The 21,931-nt window shown below is 36.5% G+C and overlaps 1 protein-coding gene across 2 annotated transcripts; it reads left to right on the top strand.

Moving 5' to 3' along the window:
- The first annotated feature begins 226 nt into the window (after positions 1–226).
- On the top strand, positions 227–20,022 carry LOC129287810 (uncharacterized). 2 transcript variants are annotated; one of them, XM_054924058.1, is made up of 27 exons: positions 227–382; positions 485–727; positions 1,025–1,084; positions 1,183–1,275; positions 1,487–1,715; positions 2,755–2,861; positions 3,538–3,600; positions 6,285–6,385; positions 8,882–8,976; positions 9,107–9,127; positions 9,687–9,782; positions 9,874–9,994; positions 10,141–10,281; positions 10,371–10,561; positions 12,966–13,237; positions 14,867–14,968; positions 15,256–15,432; positions 15,523–15,711; positions 15,982–16,223; positions 16,307–16,453; positions 17,363–17,582; positions 17,853–17,978; positions 18,076–18,219; positions 18,843–18,896; positions 18,986–19,156; positions 19,350–19,409; positions 19,591–20,022. In XM_054924058.1, the coding sequence occupies exons 1-27, from the start codon at positions 377–379 to the stop codon at positions 19,663–19,665; spliced, it is 3,546 nt and encodes a 1,181-aa protein (XP_054780033.1). In that variant the 5' UTR covers positions 227–376; the 3' UTR covers positions 19,666–20,022. The 2 variants fall into 2 exon arrangements, with proteins under 2 accessions (XP_054780033.1, XP_054780041.1); XM_054924066.1 differs by lacking the exon at positions 18,843–18,896.
- The last annotated feature ends 1,909 nt before the right edge of the window (positions 20,023–21,931 follow it).

Genomic DNA, 21,931 nt, shown 5'->3' with positions numbered 1-21,931 from the left:
CATGATTTTATTTATTTATTTTCCTTTATACTCAAGAGTCAAGGTATTGATAAACACAATTTTAACTGCTGACCCAAAAAAAAAAAAAAACACAATTTTAACTAATGCAAAAGTAAAATAATTGGAGAACGAAGAAAACTTCAGATCCAGCGGAAAAGATAAAATTTGGCCTCCAAAACCACCCCCCCTCCACAACACAAAACAAAAAAAAAAAAAAAGGGCAGAAAAGATAAAAAAAAGTAACGATGGGCGATTTGAGCACGCTGTGCCCAATTTCGTGGTTGGCCTTCCGGACGAAGTACCAACTAACTGGCATATAGAACAGCAAGTGCAAATTCTCTCTGGTAATTTGATCTGAAGACAAGCAACAGTTCCGATGGCGGTAATTCCTCTCAACTTCCTTTCCTGTTCTTTCTGCATCACGTTGCACTTCCTGGGGATTTCCCTCGAAATTTGAACGTGTTCTTCATTCGGATTTTCACAGGACTCATCAGGGACGACTCTCATGGATCTAATCACGTCGGACCCAACAACGGCATCGTCCACGGCTTCAACTTCGGCGACAGCGGCTCCGGCAGCTCAGCCAACCGCGCTGGGCAAGCCGGCCGGGGAAAAGAAGTCCAAGAGAACCACGTTTATGCAGATCCAGACCGACACCCTAACCGTTGCCAAAGCTGCTTTAGCCCCAGTTAGGACTAATATAATGCCGCAAAAGCAAAGGAAAAAGGTCTGGAATTGCATATCTCCCTTTTTCTTCTACAAGCTCTGGTTTAGTATATTTGATCAATAGGTTGCTTTCCTCAATGATTTTAAAGAGATCGGAGATGATCAGAGTAGTTAGATAGTTGGTTTTAAGTTTAACAGCATCACTTGTGCTCGTCGTGCTTGAAAAGCTGTGCTACTATTTGCCCTTGGTGAATTGGTAGTTAATGATAAACATACTCTTGAAGATTTTATTTGCACAAAGGGGAAAATGATAATGTATAGCCCTGTGTGGTTGATGTGTTGTGCACTTGTATTACAGCCAGTTTCATATTCCCAGCTCGCCAGAAGTATTCATGAACTAGCTGCCACATCTGATCAAGTAAGCGTTGGCACTCATGAACCTACATGATCATATTTTTGTCTCTTGACTGAATACTCTAGTAATATAGTTTGGTTTTGATGATCGCTCCATTGTAGAAAAATTCTCAGCGGCAACTAGTGCGTCATGTATTTCCAAAACTTGCTGTGTATAACTCAGTGGACCCTTCATTAGCACCTTCACTTCTCATGGTATGTCTTTGGTTCTACTTTATTTTCTTAAGATACCATTCCTTGTGTGTCCCTCTATACCCATGGACTATTTGTGGTGCCTTCTTGAATTAGAGCTGCTCTACGGGATATACAGGAATGTCTTTCTGAATTTCATGGGAAAAATTGTGCTTACATACTTTATCAACCCCTTTTTTTAGTCAAATCATATAGTATTATCTTTTTTCTACAGCTTAATCAGCAATGTGAAGATAGAAGCGTGCTACGGTATGTCTATTACTATCTGGCCAGAATTTTGTCTGACACTGGTTCCCAAGGTGTGGGTACAGGGGGTGGGATACCCACTCCAAACTGGGATGCCTTGGCTGACATTGATGCTGTTGGAGGTGTTACTCGAGCTGATGTTGTTCCACGGATAGTAGAACAGCTTACTGCAGAAGCCAAAAATGCTGATGTTGAATGTAAGGCCCCCTCTCCCCAATTTTGCTTGAGATGTTTTTAACCATTTGTGGCATAAGGTATGTCTCTATTTGTGAGTTCACTTATTTGTATTCCCTTAGAAGTTTTTTTATTGATATCCAGAGGGAAAAAAAAAATCAACAACAATCAAACCTTAAAAATGACCTGAGAATGAGAAACTGTTGCTTAATGGACTGTTAATATGAAATACTCCCTCTGCCCCATTTTAAGACATTTTCTGGTAAAATTGTGAATACCATTGAAGACAATTAAATGCAGTTTGAAATCTTTATATCTTTATGAACTTCCAAAAATACCCTTCACTTAATAAGGGAGAGGGAGAAAGAAGTATATTTAAGGAGTGAAATAATGAGGGATAATTTTGGAATAAGCTTCATAATAAATCATTATTTTTCTCAAAACATCTTATATTATAGGATGTCAAATCTCCAAAAATCATCTTACAAAATGGGATGGAGGTAGTAATTGCTCTGTAGTTGTGTGTATGTATAGTTCTGAATTTTTTTTATTGACATTTTCAGTTTGAAGTAAGATTGAGATATTAGAGGTTAGGAATGTATGGAGAATAGAGATGTTTTATTATGAATGGAAGGCCAGAATATTGAGGAGCACAGAAGAAAATTCTTGCTTGGGAGTGGTATTATGCCTCTGGCAAATGCTAGGCCTGGTTTGTCACAATGGTTAAAGTTGCTAAAATGGCAGAAGGAGATATGTTTTAATATTCTGAGCACGGGGCTTGGCTTGTCCTGTATTTCCTGTGAACTTGGGCATATTTTCCTTATAATAAAATATTTATTGTACATTAAAACAGAAAAAAATAAATTATATGCATAATAGAGTATGATAGATTGTCAGATTTCTACAGATGGTATTCATGTGAAGTTAAATTAGACCTATTCAAACATTGAAATCTCCATTAATTTCGTAATTTCCTGACTTTTAGAAGTCAAATCATTTTTTCCCCTATCTTTTTGCCATGTTGAGATGGTCTTGACCCTTATTTATTTGGTTGATTTGAAGTTCATGCACGAAGATTGCAAGCTTTGAAGGCTCTTACGTCTGCTTCTTCAAATAATTCTGAAATTTTGTCCAGATTGTATGAAATTGTATTTGGCATACTGGAGAAGGTTTGTGCTACCCGAAAGTCTTTATTGGCTATACAAATTTTTTTACAAATTTAGTGGTTTATGATAATATGTCGGAGGACATGGTTATGTTGTTACTCCTTGCAATTTATTAGCTATAAGACTATTTACAGTTTACAGAGAATTATGACTTTCTTTTCCTTGTTTCTTTAAAGTCTAGGGCTGGCTTGCCCCACTTGTTTAATAATTGATTTTTTTTAAACGTCTTCTAGGATTTTTTTTTTTGGAAGTTCCTAAACTTTGGTTCATCTTTTCTTTTTTTAATTGAACAATATTTTTTGACTTTGGCGTGCTCCCCTGGACCATGTTAATTTTAAATTTGATCAACTACTTAGAAAGTTTTAAATGTGTTATTTAAGATTTGAGAAGAAAAGATCAGTTACAGTCACATGCGATTACATTTTTTTATTATAAAACTAGATAAATTGTGATCCCATGCTTTGGACGGAGTCTGATCTGGGCTGCACTGTTCATGACTTCTGAGTTGTGGGTCTCTCTCTTTTTTTTTTTAAATTATTATTTATAACATATGGATATGGATTTCACCATATCTGAAGGTGAAGCGGTTAACATGTCATTTTGTTTTCTTGTATAACCCTAAGTCTTGTGAATTTATGTTTCTTGAGCTTTCTTTACCTCTTTTATTTTAATGTTTTAGGTGGGTGATGCACCACAAAAGCGGAAAAAAGGCATGCTAGGTGCTAAAGGTGGCGACAAAGAGGTAAAATTGTTTTGCAACTATCTTCTGCACTTAATTTTGCTACTTGTTTGTGTTGCTTGAAGTATAATTGGGTTGGGATGAAGTCAGTGCAATGTGAAAACAAACCAATATCTTAGTGACTCATGAAAAGATGATAATTATGTGACATACAGGTTAGGAAAATATGTATACATAAAATAAGAGTCTTGTTAAGGGAAGTATGCATCAGAAATTTCCAGGGAAGCATGTTTTGGGGTTAAGACACGCAATGGCAGATAAGGAGGATTTCTATTGGTTAGGATGGTGGAAAATTAGGAGACTGTGAGGGAAGCTGGGTGGCAGGCAAATTTTGTGAGTCTCGGTGGAAGCCAAGGCTTGGGAGGAGACTGGACTTTTCTTCCTGTCCTTGCTGGATTTTCAGTCAATTTGTACTCATGCCCCAAAATTGGTCTCTCAGCAGCAGAGTTGTCACCTTTGTTACTAGATCACTAATGTTCACTGTAAAGGCTCCTAAATCTTAGTTTTTGTTTTTGTTTTTTCTAAGCAGCAAGGATAGAACCTTTCATTAAAACTGAAAAAAAACAAGAGTTCACAACCAGACAGAAATAGCAAAGCAAAGTCATAAGCCAGAACTAAGCAGAGACCTAAGCAAACATAAGACAAAATGAGGGAGAAAATCAACCATTGCCTTCTCTATCCCTATGAATCACAGGTTTCTGGTCAAATAGATGAGAAGAGTGCTGATCTTTAGTCAGAATCTCAGGAAGAGGGAGTGGAGGACTGAGAACCCAGCCATTAGAGCCCACACCCTTTAAAGAAGAGACTGCCGGCCAATGTGCAGCAGAATTACCTTCATGTTTCACAATCGAAAAGGAGATGGAATGCATCAGATCATCTCTCTTAATCAAGTCTTCAATTATCCCCATGATAAGACCAAGCACAGCAGGAGACATTCTTGCTCGTTATATTGTTAAAAAAGTTCCAGGCAATCTATTTCAATGATGACGTTCTGATTCCTAAAACTCCACAGCTATCTCAGTAGCTTTTTTACAGGCAAGAAGTTCAGGAAAAAAAAAAAACTAGAATCAGCAAGTAGTTTGCGCCAACCCTTGATGAAACAGCTTGAATGATGCCTGCATATGACCCGACCCCTATTGCTGCTTTTATGGAGGTAGGTGAGAATGAGCCATCACTCTTGAGCTTAGTAGTGTTACTGTCAGTGGGGAACCAACAATCTTGGTGGTCAGAAGGAATAGAGGAATTCACCTGCTCTTTGTGGTTAATTGTCCAGTATTCCTGAACAGCAGCATTAGTGCAGGTGATCACTTAAGTTGGGTTCAGAGCAACTTATGTCTTCTCTAAGTCCTCAAGGGACTATTATCAGTAAGGAAGTGACAGTACCAGTTCACTTCTTAAAGGAAGTGATATGCAAAGGATCCATCATTTTTCTTGCCTGGTCCTGAAGCTTAGCTGGGCTATGCAGTTCTTTATTCACTATCTTCTTCCTATAAAAGTTTTATTTTGTCCCTATCTTTTTTATCTGTTCTTTAGGATTAGACACGACTTTTGCAGCAGAGTGTAAGGAAACCAAGTTGGAGGAAGCGAGAGCCACAGGGAAGAATAAAACATTAAAACTTGAGAATTTCGTAACCCACCTTTTGAAAGAGGGCACTAAATCATATTGTTATGTGCAAGGCAAATGGGAATGATTGAAAGATTTGCTGCATGATTGATTGCTGTTGAACGGTGTTATTGGGATTGGCCCAAAAGGCCATCATATTGCCCTAGTTAGTTACTCATTTATTTATTTTGGGTGTTTTTGGATTAAAGTTGCAAAACTATACTTAGAATGAACTAAGGTTTGCAAATTGAAGTTAAGATAAAAGTTTGTAACTGTAACATGATTTGTGTTTGGATACTTTTTTTTTTAAAGTTGGTTTGATAAATTGAAATTTGTTTAAATGATGAAATTCAAAAGTCATTATAGATGTATAATAACAAAAATGGACAGAATTTTATGATATATATTTTTATGACTAATTTGATATTTTTAGGGAAAAATATGAAACTTTAAATTTCAATTTTTTTAGAAAATATAATAAAAAAGAAAAATTGATAAATTATAAAAATCTTAAATTTTAAACACATAGAATAAATTGATAAATTATGGAATATTTAATTCAAAAAAACTGAAATGGTAATAAACGATTATATACACTAGCACCCTTTAAAAATGTTAGAAAAAAATTACCATTAGGAGGATCTGAAGCCTTCGTGGAGAATAGAGATAATGAGCTTCATCGGTGTGCGACAGTTGGGGGTGAGATGAGTGACAAGAAGAGAGATTTGGGGTTGAAGAGGAAGAAAGGGACATTCTTCAGAAGCAGAGTTCTGAGGCTCCAACTTTCGTGTGTTCAGAAGCACATTTGCTCGAAAGCTCATTTCTACTGCTCTCCAATTTCAATGAGCTTTTCTCTCTAAAAGCTCTTTTCAACAATTTCTTATCCAAATAAGATGTAAATTTTTTTCATGGGCTTTTAACATCTTAACTGAGGTTCAGTGACTTGTTTTAGGTTTAAGTTTTTTTATTCTTACAACTATTTAATCCCAAGCAATAAATCTTATTTTATTATAGATGTCCATTCAACTTAAAGGCTTTAAATTTGCTTATTTTTGTTGTGCCTGAATAATCTTGATTGATATAGTCTATCATCCGAACCAATTTACAATATTCTGCGCTGAGTGCTTTGAGAAGACTTCCTTTGGATCCTGGAAATCCAGCATTTTTGCATCGTGCTGTACAAGGGTAAGTTACTTAGATACTCATGTGTTTGACATTTTGAATTTTTGCTTTGCAACATGCAGATGAATATTATTATTTTTTTCGTTATGAAGTATGATATACTGGCTTAGTTGTTAATGGTATGTGGCACCTTGTTGCTGCAGAGGCTCTTGGGGCTGTGGTGCATGGCACACTAAAGTATGCTGTATATAATTAGATAATCTGGAATCTAGAATTAAGATAAAAGACTTGTGTAATAACATGTGCTGTCTAAAAAAGATAATGCATATATATATATATATGAAAATTAATATGGAGAGGGAGTTCTGGTATTGATGTTCTCTAAACTTTCTTTGTAAATCTTAACGTCAACAAATTGTTTAACTTGTTGATTGGATATTGATGGTCCCTTAAGAGCTTTTGAAGATGTTTCTTGAAATGTAAGCATTATAATTGGTAAAGTAACTATGTGGAAAAGGGTACATGTGCTTGCACTTGTGCACGCATACAATGACATAAGGCACCATATCAACTGTATTGAATTGATTTCATATGGTTCTTTGGTTAGATTATTTAGGATTAAGCAGGCAAGGAAATTCTCAAGTGCCTAAATTGATGTAAAACACACACACTCACATTGATTTGAACAGAATAGGATGAGGAAGAAGAAACAGAATCAGAGAGCGAGAGGTGAAGGGGGAGCGAAACAGAGGGGAGAGATGACAGAAAACAGAGAAAGCAGGGGAAGTGGAGAGGAACGCAGAACTGATAGATAGGAGAATAGAAGGGGAGAGACGCAGGGCTAAGAAACATTCGCAAAATTCAGCAATTCATTCCAACTCTCTAAGAACTTCCTTACATGTGCTGTATGGTGGTTTTTTATAAAAGCCACAATTAAGGTTTCCTTCTTATGAAGGAAACATAAAATGAAATAAATATAAGCTTGAGGTTTCCTTCCCTATAAGGAAAGCTCAACTTGCAGATTTAAAATTTATAAAGAGTAAAAAAAAACAAAAGCAGGTCAGGTTTCCTTCCTTAGAAAGAAACTTACAAAATACTAAATAATGCAAAAACAATTATTTCTTTCTAAAATAACATTTGCCATATTTTCTATCATAAATACTTTAATCATGTTCTTGATGTTGAGTCATAAATAGTGAGCATGAGGTATATATTTAGGACTTGCTTATAGGTGAGTGAATGTTTGCATGTTATGCCACTCTCTAAAATTCTTTGAACACATATATGGAGAATGAGGAAAATAAACAGTCAGTGAGGGACACAACTTCAATAACGGACAAGGAAAAGATGACACGATGAAATCGGAGAAGGGAGAGATGAATGAACAGAGAGAAAACCAAAACTGAAGAATGAAAGAAGTTGGAGATGTGATTAAAACTTGATGCTGGAAGGCTGAGAAAGGAAAGAAAGAGGACGAACAAAGTGAGTGCATTGTTGAAGAGATGGACTTCAAAAACTGGCTCTTCAAGCTGCCAAGATGGTGTGCTCTCTGCCAAATGACAATTGTAACGCCATAGCCATGGCATGCCATTGAAAATTATGCTTGAGCCTAGCAATTGTTTCCTTCAAAAAAGATAACTGATGCTATCCAAGTTCAATGCTTTTCTACAGCAATGTAGAATGCATCAGGTTGAGATTAAACCCAAAACACTCAAATTCATACTTAATATCTAGTAACCTCTCTTCATAGCGAGATGCCGCCTTCCAATTAGGACCTCAATAACCAACTATATTTTAATGGCTGCAGACAATTTCTCATTTGACTGAATGCTATAAATTGATCTTTACCATTTAAAAAACAAAAGAAATACCAGTGCAATTTACTCTTTTGAAATTGCAATGGTATTTCTTTCCTAAACGACATCAGTTTGAGATTGGAAGTTTTTTTTGGAAGTAACTTACTGGAGTTTTATGGACACAGCTTTGTGCTAGAGACATTAACAAAACCATTCATTGGCCTTATTTAAACAGCTTAAGCTTTGATTATGAAATGGTCCTTGACAAGGACTAGAGCATTCATGATCAAGTGGTTTGGATTTTTATCCTTTTCACTTTCTTTCTCTTAACTAAAATTAATTTTTGTGCTAGGTATGGCAGGCCTGTGCATTTTTCTCTTCTTGGGGCACTTAGTTCTTTGGTATTAGGGGCACATTAAATATATTAATAAAATCATTCATTGGTCGCCTTCTAACAGCTTAAGCTGTTGTGATGGAAAAAAATCTATTGGGATGAAATCGTGCTTTACGGTTTGCAATTATTTGATATCTTTGAATTGAGAGGATTTCTGGATCCTGGATTTTTAAAGAACCAGGGCCTAGAACTTGATCTGCTATATGGAAGAATTGGATTGTTTGTTTTGTCTCTTATCTGTTTGAGCAACTTTTTCCTGATTGCTTTTGTTGTGGTTTTACCTTAAATATTCATGGACAATTAACTCTTGCATGTTTCTTTTCTCCTTGCTGGTTTATAGTTTCCGGTACTAAGCAGACTTGACTGCAGGATTTCATTTGCTGATCCTATTTCTGTGAGGCATTCATTGGAAATTGTTTCTGAGCTAGCTGCAATGGACCCTTATGCTGTCGCAATGGCCTTAGGTAACGTAGTAAATCTTGAGAATCATTCTCCATTTCAATGATATTTTGTGATTTCTTTTTTCCAAATGTAATTTTGGAATAAAGTTTCTTCCTCTCCTGAGTCTAATGCTTCTTGGGTATTCTTCTTCAGGGAATCATGTGCAGCCTGGAGGTATGTTGGATGAATATTCCTCAAATCCTCCTTTTCTTGTTCTCTTGCATTCATGAAGTTCCATTGCCCACCGAATCAAATACATAAAACAGGAGTTTTGTTGAACGCTGTGTTCTTCCTAGTTTGAAGTCAGTGAATTGCATTACATCATATACTGTGTCTTCTATGTCCCATGATTTTCTTGTTGGTGTTGTGTATGGTAGGCATTCCTGATTGCTATGCCATCTCAAGTTTCATGGGTGTCTTCTTTTTCCCAGTCCTAAAGACTACCTGATAAACCCTCCATGTTGTGTGGTCCAAGAATAAATATAATTCTTTATGCAAGAATTTGTAGTCTTGTGGCCCTGCTGAAAATGGAGAACTCACCTATCCCTTGTAACATTCATAATTCTTGAAGCATATAATTTACAGGAAAGCCAGAGACTTCCTTTTCTTTATTGAGTTGTTTTTGCTGCTTGTGTGCTTAGTAAGGTGTAAATCCTTGTGGAATTTAATGACTGTGCTTTCATTTCACGTTGTTTAAATTCTTTTGTTCGGGTTATTTTGCTGTACGTTGCAGGTGCTTTACAAGATGTTCTCCATTTGCATGATGTTCTTGCAAGAGTTTCTCTAGCCAGGTTGTGCTACACTATATCTAGAGCTCGAGCATTAGATGGTTGGTGACTTCAAAATCTTTAGTTGTTTGAGGAGAATTGATTCCCATGAAATTTGGGATGATTTAATTTCTTGTTTACTTGCTTGCACAGAGAGGCCGGATATCAGATCTCAGTTCAATTCAGTGCTCTATCAACTTCTTTTGGATCCCAGTGAAAGAGTCTGTTTTGAAGCAATTTTATGTGTACTGGGAAAATATGATAATGCTGAGAGGTGTGGTTCATGTTGTAAAAATTTTATCTACTTACCCTTCTATATCATCATGCTTTGATCTTTCTTAGGTTAAGTTCTAGCATCTATGTTAGAAGTTATGCTATCAACCCATTGCTGTAATGATTGGATTTTCCTCTTCTTTTTAGGACTGAAGAGCGAGCTGCTGGGTGGTATCGTTTGACCAGGGAGATTCTCAAGTTACCAGAAGCATCATCAAAGGAAGGTTCAAAAGATAAAGCTCAAAAGACTAAACGCCCACAACCCCTTATAAAACTTGTAATGAGAAGGTTCTGAAAACTTGTTTTTGTACTTGTTCATGCTGTCTAATGCTTACCATTGAATGGCATCTTATCTGTAATTTACTGCTTTTCTCTAGGCTGGAGAGTTCTTTCCGTAGCTTTTCTAGACCTGTGCTTCATACAGCAGCTAGAGTAGTTCAAGAGATGGGTAAAAGTCGGGCTGCTGCATTTGCTTTGGGCTTACAGGATATTGACGAAGGAGCTCATGTTAATACATATGCAGAGGCTACAGATCTTCATGATTCAGATGAAACTGCACATCCTGAAAGTAATCTATATTATTACTCGTTGTTGATGTTTGGCATAGCATCATTATTGACTTTTTTGGTCATATGATGACATCTGTGTTGTAAGGGTTCTTGATCCTCGCGGTTTAATATTCTTACTTGACCTCCCCAAAGTTATGCCTTGCCTTTTTGTTTTTTGCTCCTAAAAGTTGGCCCTATTGCTCTAATTGATCTGTTCAGAAGAGATTTTGGATGGTCTTCACCTTGTTCTAAGGTAAGTTAATAAGGTTGGTGGGAATAAAAGGGGACTAAAAGTGAGTGGAAGACAGGCAGATAATTAAACTGCCAGAGTATTTTTGTTTTTTAATTTTGGTGGAATCCTGATTTTCTTCTAAGGATTATTTAGAAGTTAGGTCCCTTTAAATTGTTTGATATGTAGTCATTATGTGTTGTATAGTTTGTCTCTCACATGGAAACCAAGGGGTGATTAGGGAAACCAAAGGGTGGGATAAATTAAGGAAGTGTGAAAATGGTATTTCTTCAATTAGATGTAGACCACTTCTCTTGTATAAATAGGCGAGGAACTGAGGAAGCATGTGGATATGGTGTGGATGAATTATGTATATTTGTGTTTTCTGTTGGCTTGCCATGCCTCAGTCTATGTAGTTGTTATGCAATTATTGTATAGTTGGTCCGATCTGTGGTTATTGTAGGACTGTTGCAAGTTTTAAACTCAATACTTTTTCTCGTTCTAATTGGCTGAACATCAGGAGCTGTCTTCTCCTTACTGTTTAAGTCCTCTATTTTCCCTAGTGCCGTAACTACCGCTGCAAGATTCATTCAGCAAAATAAACAGACCATATTGTTTTTTTCAACCCTTTTTCCCCTCAGAATCTGAGCAAACCTCTTCCCTGCTTTGAATCCTCCCTCTTTGTTTGCTTCACCATATGATATCTGAAAATAGTCAAATCTGGGTTAAAGTACACACACACACACTTGTATAGATTCAAATAGAGGGAGAGATGGGAGAAGAGACAGAAACAGAGGAAGAGAGGGAGAAGAGGGATGCAGAACTGAAAAGGAGATGAAGGAGAATGAGAAACAGGGAAGGAGAGATTAGGGGGAAATCTGAAACAGAGAGGGAGAGGGAAGAAAATAATGACAGAAGGGGGGGCAAGAGGAAGGTAGGCAGAACAAAGAGGGGGAGCGAGCTTTCAGAAATTAACCCATAATATTCATTCATTCAGCAAAAGGTCCCCTTACAAGAGCAAAGCCTGATCTATTTAAACTAAAGCTGCCTACCTATTAAGGAAACCTTAATCACTCATCCATATAAAGCCAATTTTCAGATTTCCTTTTACAAAATATTAAAATAACACAAAGGAGACAACATATTAAAATAACACAAGAAAACCTATTTCTTCCTGGAATAATAATAATCTACTAGCCTAGGTTTCTTCAAAATATATTATTCTTATATTTCATCAGTATCTCCCTCTCTTTAATGGGCACAAGCTGAATGATCCCAATTACTTGCAATAAGCCCAAATTGGTGATGGTCTATGTCTCCAGCTGGGGGAGGATGAATATTTTTCCTGGTGGGATGCTTCCACAAAAAAAGAGGACCGAAAATACTAAGTATGGAGAGCAGAAAACAACACAATGATGTCTTTGCTGATTAACACTGCTCATATCAAATTGGACTCACCTTCCTCTTCTATCTCACTGTTCTTTAGATGTTGAAATTGTCTTCTAGCTTTGTTCTGAAGATAGGAAAGATAACTTCAACTTGGAATAATTTTTATTCCATCTTTAGATTTAGAAGTTTATTTTGTAGATAAACTGTTTTTTCAGTGTGTTATTAAAAAAAAAAAGAAAAAAGTACAAGGGGTTGGGCTCGGGTGTTTTAATTTGAGGCTCTGTATGGTCTATACAGTCATATTGTGTATTTCATAGGAGAAGAATGCCGACATTTTTCTTAGAGTGTGGGATTTTGTGCCATGTTACATGTCTAAGCTTCTGTTTCTCTGTATTCTTCTCTTTTGGAGGATATCTCATCCTCCTCTCTTTTACCTTATTATTATCTTTTTAATGTGATATTATACTTACAAAACTTTATCTTTGGAAATGCATACAGATCTAAATAGCTCAAAGGACCCTTAATACTATTTTGGACATGCAAATTACATGCTTTCTATTTAATACCGACCCTCAATCCTGTTAAAAGTTGGATTTATTACATGAATCCGTAAATCAAAGTAATGGGGACCCTCTGCTTGAGTTCTTTCCATGGCTATATTGATCTCCAATCTCTCTAGTTATTTTGACTTAAACCTATTGAATGTGTAAAACCAGCTGGATTGGTGGATAGTATTGATAAATGCGTAGTCTTTGTACATAGATGGTCTAATTGCATACTTAGCTTCTAAATGTTAATTGTTGTAGGCATCAGAAGAACTTCATCTATATCAAATGGGACTGGTGGCAGGGATACCATTGGAGGTTTATTGGATTCACTTATGGAAGTTGTACGGACAACAGTTGCCTGCGAATGTGTTTATGTACGGGGCATGGTAATCAAGGCTTTAATCTGGATGCAAAGCCCATATGACTCATTTGATGAGTTAGAATCTATTATTGCATCTGAACTCTCAGATCCAGCTTGGCCAGCAGCGTTGTTAAATGATATATTGCTCACTCTACATGCCCGTTTTAAGGTAAATGGACTTTTGCTGATGAATGAGATGTGATTCCATCACACATGCTGTTTTACATACATTACATTAAGAATGTCCCTTATTTTTGGATGACTGTGTCTATAACTAATCAGTGAGTCCTTTGGAACTATGTTGTATTTTTGTGGGCGTTGTGGGGCTTGTGGCTGGAGACACTGTTTTTTTATAGATATTTCTTCCCACCCATATCTTATGGTGGAAAGTTGTATCTTTGGCATATCTTGGGTGTTGGCTCATGGTCTACAGTTCAGTCATCACTTGTGGATTTGCTGTGGGATAGAAAAGCTCTTATGAGCCTTTCTATGTATTTAGTGTGCATGAATGCTTATCACTGTGTGTGTGTGTGTGTGTGTGTGTGTGTGTGTCTATAAAGGAAGTAATGAACTTAGTGCCTTTATTTGTCATATTAACATGATTTAGTGGTGAAATATCATTATATTGTAAAAATTGCAGTTGTTAACATCTTTCTATATATATATTCTTCACTTTAAAAGTTCTTGGAATTAAATGTATGCAATTGGTTGAGTTGTATATCTAGAGGGTTTGGGCAATCTCCTTGTGTACCTTCTTTTGTTGTCTTGTTATCTTTGTTTAAGGATATCAGTTGCATGATAAAGGCAGGAAAGGGAGAGAGAAAAGGGAAAAGGAGGGAAACAGGGGAAATAGAGAAAAAAGGGAGATATATATATATATAGCTAGATAGACGAGGGAGGAGAGGAAAACAGAGAGGCTCAATTTCATTGTTCCCAAAAGCTGATTACAATTGCCCTTTGTGCCCTTTTGCAGCCCATAATCTCTAACTATCCTAACTAACAGTTAATGCCTTTAACTAATCCCTATTATCTTATTTACCCCCCCCCCCAAAAGAGACCGTTGCCCTTAGGGCCAAGTAAAAGTGTAAAACTACATCTTTAGGCTAAAAGAAGCATTCGAAGCTAAACTAGAATTTTGGCCCAGCAATTTATTGATCCAGTGCAAAACATTTCAGGGCCCACCATCATGCCCATTTATCTTCCTGAAATGGGGCTAATGTGACCAGACCCATGTATATGTCCATTTGCACCATCTTTTCTTGATAAACATTGGGGCCTATTGCTATCACCTCTTCCCTTCTGACTTTAAGGCTATGCACCTTCTGTCCCTTTGACTTTTCAACCCAAGAGACGTTCAGGCATGTGAAAGTCCTTTGAAAAAAAACACATAACCCATATTTCCCTTTTTCTTGAAGCTAGTGTATTACTCCCAAACAAGAACCCATGGCCAATGAAGACAGAAGATGACAATCCAAACTGAGACAGCCACGTGAAGACTTCTGAAGCCTGACAACCCACTCATTCATTCTTTGATTTCTGAAATCTTTCATGCTGAGGGAGTTGCAAGGACAGAGACAGTGAGATGATACAGAAGAGGTTTGCACTGACGAAGAACCTAGAGCAGTCAACAGCGGCAACCCACATTAGTGCTCATATATGCTTGCTGAAAGTCGTCACTGTGTCACATCATTAGTGTTGTTTTGGATTCATGTAGAACATTGCTTAAGATATATGTTGGATGCATCCATTATGTCAATCATGATTTTGCCTTAACATGTATTTCAATTTTGATTTGAAGGCTTCTCCAGATATGGCTGTTACTCTTCTTGAAATTGCAAGAATATTTGCTACGAAGGTACCGGGAAAGGTCGATGCTGATGTGCTACAACTATTGTGGAAAGTAAGTTCGTTTGTTTTATTATTATTATTATTATTATTATTATTATTATTATTATTATTTTTTTAACTGTGACAGGGTTTTGCAATTCTGATCTGCTTGGTATCTCCTGATCATAGAGTGATGAAATCAGTTCATTTCTGTAGCCAAACATCTTTCCCACACACAATTATTAGCACTCACAATCACATAAATGCATGCACAAACTCTGATCAATTGCTAATTGTCTAGTTTTTCTTCATGATTTCTACTAAACTGGATGATTGACTGGAATTACATTTTGTTACTAGACTTGTCTTGTTGGAGCTGGTCCTGATGGGAAGCATAAAGCTTTAGAAGCTGTTACTATTGTTCTTGATCTGCCACCCCCACAACCAGGAACTATGCTTGGTCTTACTTCGGTGGACAGGGTTTCTGCATCTGACCCAAAATCTGCTCTTGCATTGCAAAGACTTGTCCAAGCTGCAGTAAGCATTGTGTTATGCTCAACAAGGAGTCTTAAATTCATCATTAATTTAAATTTCTTTAGTTTGCTGCAAGATAACATATGCTTGTAGGTATGGTTTCTGGGAGAAAATGCAAATTATGCTGCATCTGAATATGCATGGGAATCTGCAACTCCTCCTGGTACTGCATTAATGATGTTAGATGCTGATAAAATGGTGGCTGCTGCTAGTTCTCGTAATCCTACTCTAGCTGGTGCCCTGACTCGGCTCCAGAGGTGTGCTTTCAGCGGTAGCTGGGAGGTACTTGTGTCTGAATTGTTATTCTTTTATAGCAATTCATTTCCTCTGTTTCATAACTTGAGTAGTTTGTTCAATTCTGTAGTTATGGCCTTGGGAAATTTGTTTAGTATATCCCTTTTCTCCCTTTCAGATGGTTATTTCTTAAACGAGTTTACACAATATTAAGGAATAATGTTGCTTTGTTAGCTTGCCACTCCAAAATTAATGATTAATTTGTTCACTGAGAACATGCTGTTTAATTGATATATCATGTGTTGAATGGACATACAGATTCGCATTATTGCAGCTCAGGCACTTACAACGATGGCAGTCAGATCTGGTGAGCCTTTCAGGCTTCAGATTTATGAGTTTCTGCATACTTTAGCACAGGGTGGATTGCAGTCACAGTTTTCAGATATGCATCTTAGTAATGGAGAGGATCAAGGGGCTAGTGGCACTGGCCTTGGAGCTTTATTAAGTCCTATGATAAAGGTTCTGGATGAAATGTATAGAGGACAAGATGATTTGATCAAGTGAGAGCTGTATTATTTTGGTGCTTGCTTCAAACATGTCAGCCTGATTGCAAAATACTCATGAATACTGTGTTTATGAATAGGGAGATACGCAATCATGACAATGCTAAGAAAGAATGGACTGATGATGAACTGAAGAAACTATATGAAACCCATGAAAGGTTATTGGACCTCGTTTCATTGTTTTGTTATGTTCCTAGGGCAAAGTATCTGCCTTTGGGCCCAATAAGGTACTATTTTGTTCAAACTGCATCAATACCTTCCTCCTCCTCCTCCTCCTCTTATTATTATTATTATGTTTTAATTTTACAAGTTATAGCTGAACCTATGAATATAAAGAGTTACATGTTTGGCTTCTAAAAATTATAGTCTACTAAGATATGCCAAAACCAAAACGACAAACATATACATATTTTGAACAAGATGTACTAGTTTTTCAAATAATATTCTATCTTGATTTCTGAACCATTCTATTGGAGAAAGTAAGCCCCAACTAGCTTCTTCAGATTAAACGGAAACAAGTTGTGAGACGAACCCAACAACAATAACAACTGAGATCCTCCTTAAATAGAATTACAGAAAAAGCCAAAGAGGCTAAGAAATGCAACAGAGATATTCAAATATTATATTTCTCATCGTTCAATTGATAAACTAATATGGCTCCTCCTTTTATCCCCCCCACCAAAAAAAAAAAAGAAAAGAAAATTTGTTACCAAACCAGTATTAAAGATTTGCATATTGATATATCTTGGGAAATAATAACAAAACAAATACTGGCTGTTGGTCCATTTAAAGACTATTAGCTCTCTGGAATAGTTGAAACAGCTGAACGATGTATTGAGACAGGAAAATTACTGATTTTTCCGATAAATGTGAGAATTTTCCTTACATCACTTTTTGATGAAAGCCTATTTAGTTAAATGAACATCAAGCTGGAGGACCACTTTCTTTAGTGCTATAGATGGTGCACATAAACAGTTTACTTTGTTTTAATTGTGATGCTCAGGTTAGACAATGATACAGTACAAGGCTTTTAGCACGGTGCTCTGGTTGTATTCAAAGTGTTGTGTCTTGAACATGATTTATTTTCTTTCCTGCTCCACTCTGATCTTTGCTTGTGCTACTCTATATTTTGGCAGTGCAAAACTCATTGAAATATATCGCACACGCCATAATATTAGTGCATCAACTGGGTTGAATGACCCAGCTGTTGCTACCGGTATATCTGATCTCATCTATGAGTCCAAACCAGCACCTAGAGAGCCAGTAGATTCACTTGATGATGACCTAGTAAATGCTTGGGCGGCAAACCTTGGTGATGATGGCTTGTGGGGAAACAATGCCCCAGCAATGAATAGGGTATGGGATGATATATATATATATATTTTTTTTTTGTTTTCTGAATTCTATTTTTGGTTGGACCCTATTTTTTAACTTTAATTTGATGAGATGTATGTCTTTTATTGATAAACATTGAAAAGATGTATATTTATGTTATGCTAATACATAAAGACAGAAACAAGTCATACTGGTCAGTGTCTCGCTTTTAAGATTTTGTAGATTTACCCTAAATGGGCCTCAACTTTTTTCTGGATTAATCCTTTAACCTGAATGATTATGTGGTATTAGGTTAATGAATTTTTGGCTGGTGCTGGAACCGATGCGCCTGAAGTTGATGAGGAGAATATTATCTCTAGGCCCTCAGTTAGCTATGATGACCTGTGGGCAAAAACACTTCTAGAATCTGAAGTAGAGGTGTGGATTGAGCCAAATCCTGACTATACTCAACCTAGGATGTGAGACTGGATACTTAATTGTTTATATGACTTAATATAATTTCTTTCAATGGCAGGAAGATGATGCAAAATCATTGGGATCATCTTCTCCAGATTCAACAGGATCAGTTGAAACTTCGATATCATCGCACTTTGGTGGAATGAACTACCCTTCGCTTTTCAGTTCTAAACCTTCCACTTATGGATCATCACAAACTAGGGTATTATTATTGTTATTATTATTAAGAATATGTGGTTATTGTAACATCTGACATGCTGTATTTCTAGTAATGTGATGTACTGCTCCTGTTTTTCTTTTCTTTTCTCCACAACTTCCATTTTCCCTCCTTTTTTGCCCCAAATTTCTTGTCTAAAATGCCTATATGTTTATCTTCAAGAGAATTGACAAGTGCGTGATGCTCCAATATTGACATAGTCAATTGAAAAGGTCAAGCCTTATTATTATTTAGAGCAATGAGAATTTTAAGTCACATGGTACAATTATTACATGGCTGAAATCTGCGTTTTATCTTCGTTAGTAAGTCGTGTCAATTTATCGTGTTTGCTTTCTAATTTGATGCCTCAGTAGTGCATTTTTGGTTGTGTTGAGTGAACACCATGTATATGTAAGGCTTCTTGTATCGGCTGAATTTTATTTTCATGTAAAGCTTTCAATAGAAGCTGGATGAGTGTATATAATTTGTATGGTCTGAAATTTGTGTGAGATAAGACGATCATTATTTGCCTTACCCTGACCATTTTAATAGATTTGTCAATAAAATCCTATCTCCTGTAAGAAACCTACTTTATAGAAATTTGATTTTCTATAAATTATCTGTGCCAGGAGAAGGCACAAACCAATTGGGGTGGTTCCTTCAGTGAGGATCGTGGTTCTCCAGTGAGATGCCACTGTCTTTTTGATGTACCAGTCATGATTCCTCTGATCCCGTTTTCTTTGTCAATATTAAATCTAATAATTCTGTGCAGATAAGAGAGGAGCCTCCTTCATACTCATCTCCTATCATGAAAAGATATGAATCATTTGAAAACCCCTTAGCAAGCCAAAGTTTTGAGTCTCGAGATGACGATCAAGTTTCATCTGGAAATGTGCGATATGGATCAGCACTTTATGACTTCACGGCAGGAGGTGATGATGAGGTGAGTGGACTCAGATTATGAACTTCATATGGCTTTACCTCATCATGGACTACAATGTTCCGAACATTTCACTGAACTGGGCTTCTTTTGTTTTGTTCTGTTCAATTTATTCATGTTTTTTCATCTAGAAAATATGATTGCAAATACTGTGTGCGAGCATGGAGATAATTAACATCATTGTTTTTCCTTGTAGTTGAGTTTAACTGCTGGAGAAGAAGTTGAGATTGAAGACGAAGTAGATGGGTGGTTTTATGTAAGTCCTAAGGGGATATCTATTGTAATTTCGTAATTTCGTCTGCAATAGTGATGGAGATGTCAAGAATCCAACTGGATTCGATTTTCTCTGTCTCTACCATAGCGCTAATGACTTCTCACCTTTCTAAGGAAAACCTGTTTTGCCACCCGTTTAAGTCCTTGCTTATCTGTTCCTGCAGGTTAAGAAGAAACGCCCTGGCAGGGACGGCAAGATGGCTGGACTGGTCCCTGTTCTGTATGTTAGCCAATCATGAACTTGAATGTATGTAAAAAGAAACTTTTGGTTTATAATTTCTTAGCCGTCGCTATTTGGTGAGTTTGAGTAGTAGCGTTTGTGAGCATCGTTCCAGCGGCACAACCATCATGACGCTCGTTTCATATGGCGTTCTTGGTGTTCTAGCGCATTCTTATCAAACATCTTGTACCATTTTGTAATTTTCATATTTCATGCTAATTATTTGGAGGGGTCGAGTTTCTCATTTACCCTAGGGAGCGCAATTTTTTTGATGGCTGTACCAATTATCATTTAATTTTGATTTTTTGAATGAGTATATATTTCTTCGATCTTTTTAGAGAATTATTTATATCAAGGGAGTGTTCATTTTTCTGTGTCCACATTTCTCACCCCCGGGGAGTCAATTGATTTGTCTCAATTTCGAATGTCTACATTTAATTAGTACCTTTTGTCTTTTACGACGTTATTCCAATTTGTTTTCAATTTGTTTTCACTGGTATCCTTTTGCGATGTAGTTATATGAAATTTCAAGCATAACAGTTACTGGATGTTTGCTTTGTTGATTCAGATAGTTACTTGAACTGTTGCAGACTGCTAATGAATTTTGATCTTTGCATTTGTGGACTCATCTCTCCCTCAAACTTAGTGAACTAGTAATTGCTTATTTTGATGCCTACTAACCCTTATCTGCGACACTACTGTCTAATTGATTGATTGAAATAGAAGGGTCAGCTTCCCTCCGTTAAGCCTTCCCTCCACTTAGTTGAAACGGTGCCGTTTTCTATTCCTTTTTGGTTCTTAATGGTTTCTTTCATCAGAAGTGAAGCCTTCTGCCTTTCCTCTTCACTTCGTCTGTTGTTTGTTTTATGAAGTCTGGCCATTCATTGTTCTATTTTCTTATGCGCCACTGCAAGAAATTCACTCTGGCGCCAAAACATGGCTTGGTAGGTGGTGTGGAGAAGGAATTTTAGTATCTTTTGCCGGTTGTCCCCATAATGCTTTAACCATGTACTTAGATCAACAGCATACATGAACTACTTCACAAAGCATGTAAAAGGAGGCTGTAAAGCTCTACACATGCTCTCATTTTGATAAGTTGAGGTACTATATTTATTTTTATGTTAGCAACCATCGTAAACACAGATGATAGAATCTTAGAGACAATGATCTATTGACCTAGTGAGAGGAGGAAGGCTGACAGAACGGTAAAGAGGTTTAGCTTTACCATGTGGGGGTTTGGCCTTAGATAAAAGTATTACTTATAAGTCATTTTAAATATATTTTACTAAAATTAAGGAAAATTTTAAACTCAATAATTTGTTTAAAAATTTAGTAAGTTTTTAACTTTATTTTTATTAAATATGCCCACTTTAATAACAAATTTTTTCATCAATATTTAATGGAGAGTAAGAGGGAAATTTGTAATAAAAATTTAATAATGTCACTCATAAATAAGACTAGTAAAACTTCTCTTTCTATCTTATATATAGGATGAAGGAGTAAAAAGAGGAAGAAAAGAAAGAAGAAAGAAACAGTGCCATTTTAGCCAAGTGGAGGAGCAGCGGCAGGCAGTGGTCTCCTTACTCTGCCATTTTGAAGTGAAGTAGACATGTTATAGCAAGGACGTCCATGATTCAGGAACCGAGGCAGCATCTTCCTCATCTTTGCTTCTTCCCTTGAGCTTGGAAACATGATCATAGAGTCCAACCACCACAATCAAGAGCTTGTTCTCGTTGGAGAACCACAGAACTTGGGCATGAGATCAAAGATGAACTTCTCTGGATGGCCCTTCCAGTTGTGAGTACAATGTTTGTGTTGTGAGTGTCATATTGGACCTTTTAAAAAAAAAATTATAAGTTTAAAAGACTCTTATTCTGCAAATTAGTTTTTTAGAATGATTTTTTTTGGGACAGGTACTTGCAATATTTATGTTTTTACTGGGAGATAAATGTCATAGAAAAGATCAAAGTGTCATGGAGAGTCTCACAAATATAGTAAGATTTATGAGTTCAATAAATTTTGACTTAATAGGTTAGTTTTTTTGAAAAAGATTTACCTTTTAAATTTGTGTTCATTGCAGTTTGATCAAGATGATATGATTTAAATCCATAACATGCATGAATATACATGTACTATTTATGAACTAAAATGAGATAGAGCATTGCAAAATACCAAAGGGGGAGTTACAAGCTAAGGGATGGTACAACTACTCAATGTTATAGCTAGTCACTAAAACCATATTTCATTCCTGTTGTCTATGGATGATGTACTGTCTTCACTTCACA

The sequence above is a fragment of the Prosopis cineraria genome, unplaced genomic scaffold (assembly GCF_029017545.1).
Source record: "Prosopis cineraria cultivar Desert tree isolate PC_DT_omini unplaced genomic scaffold, ASM2901754v1 PC1, whole genome shotgun sequence".
NCBI lineage: Eukaryota > Viridiplantae > Streptophyta > Magnoliopsida > Fabales > Fabaceae > Prosopis > Prosopis cineraria.
The sequence above is the reverse complement of the archived record's forward strand: the minus strand, read 5'-3'. Positions and strand labels throughout refer to the sequence as shown.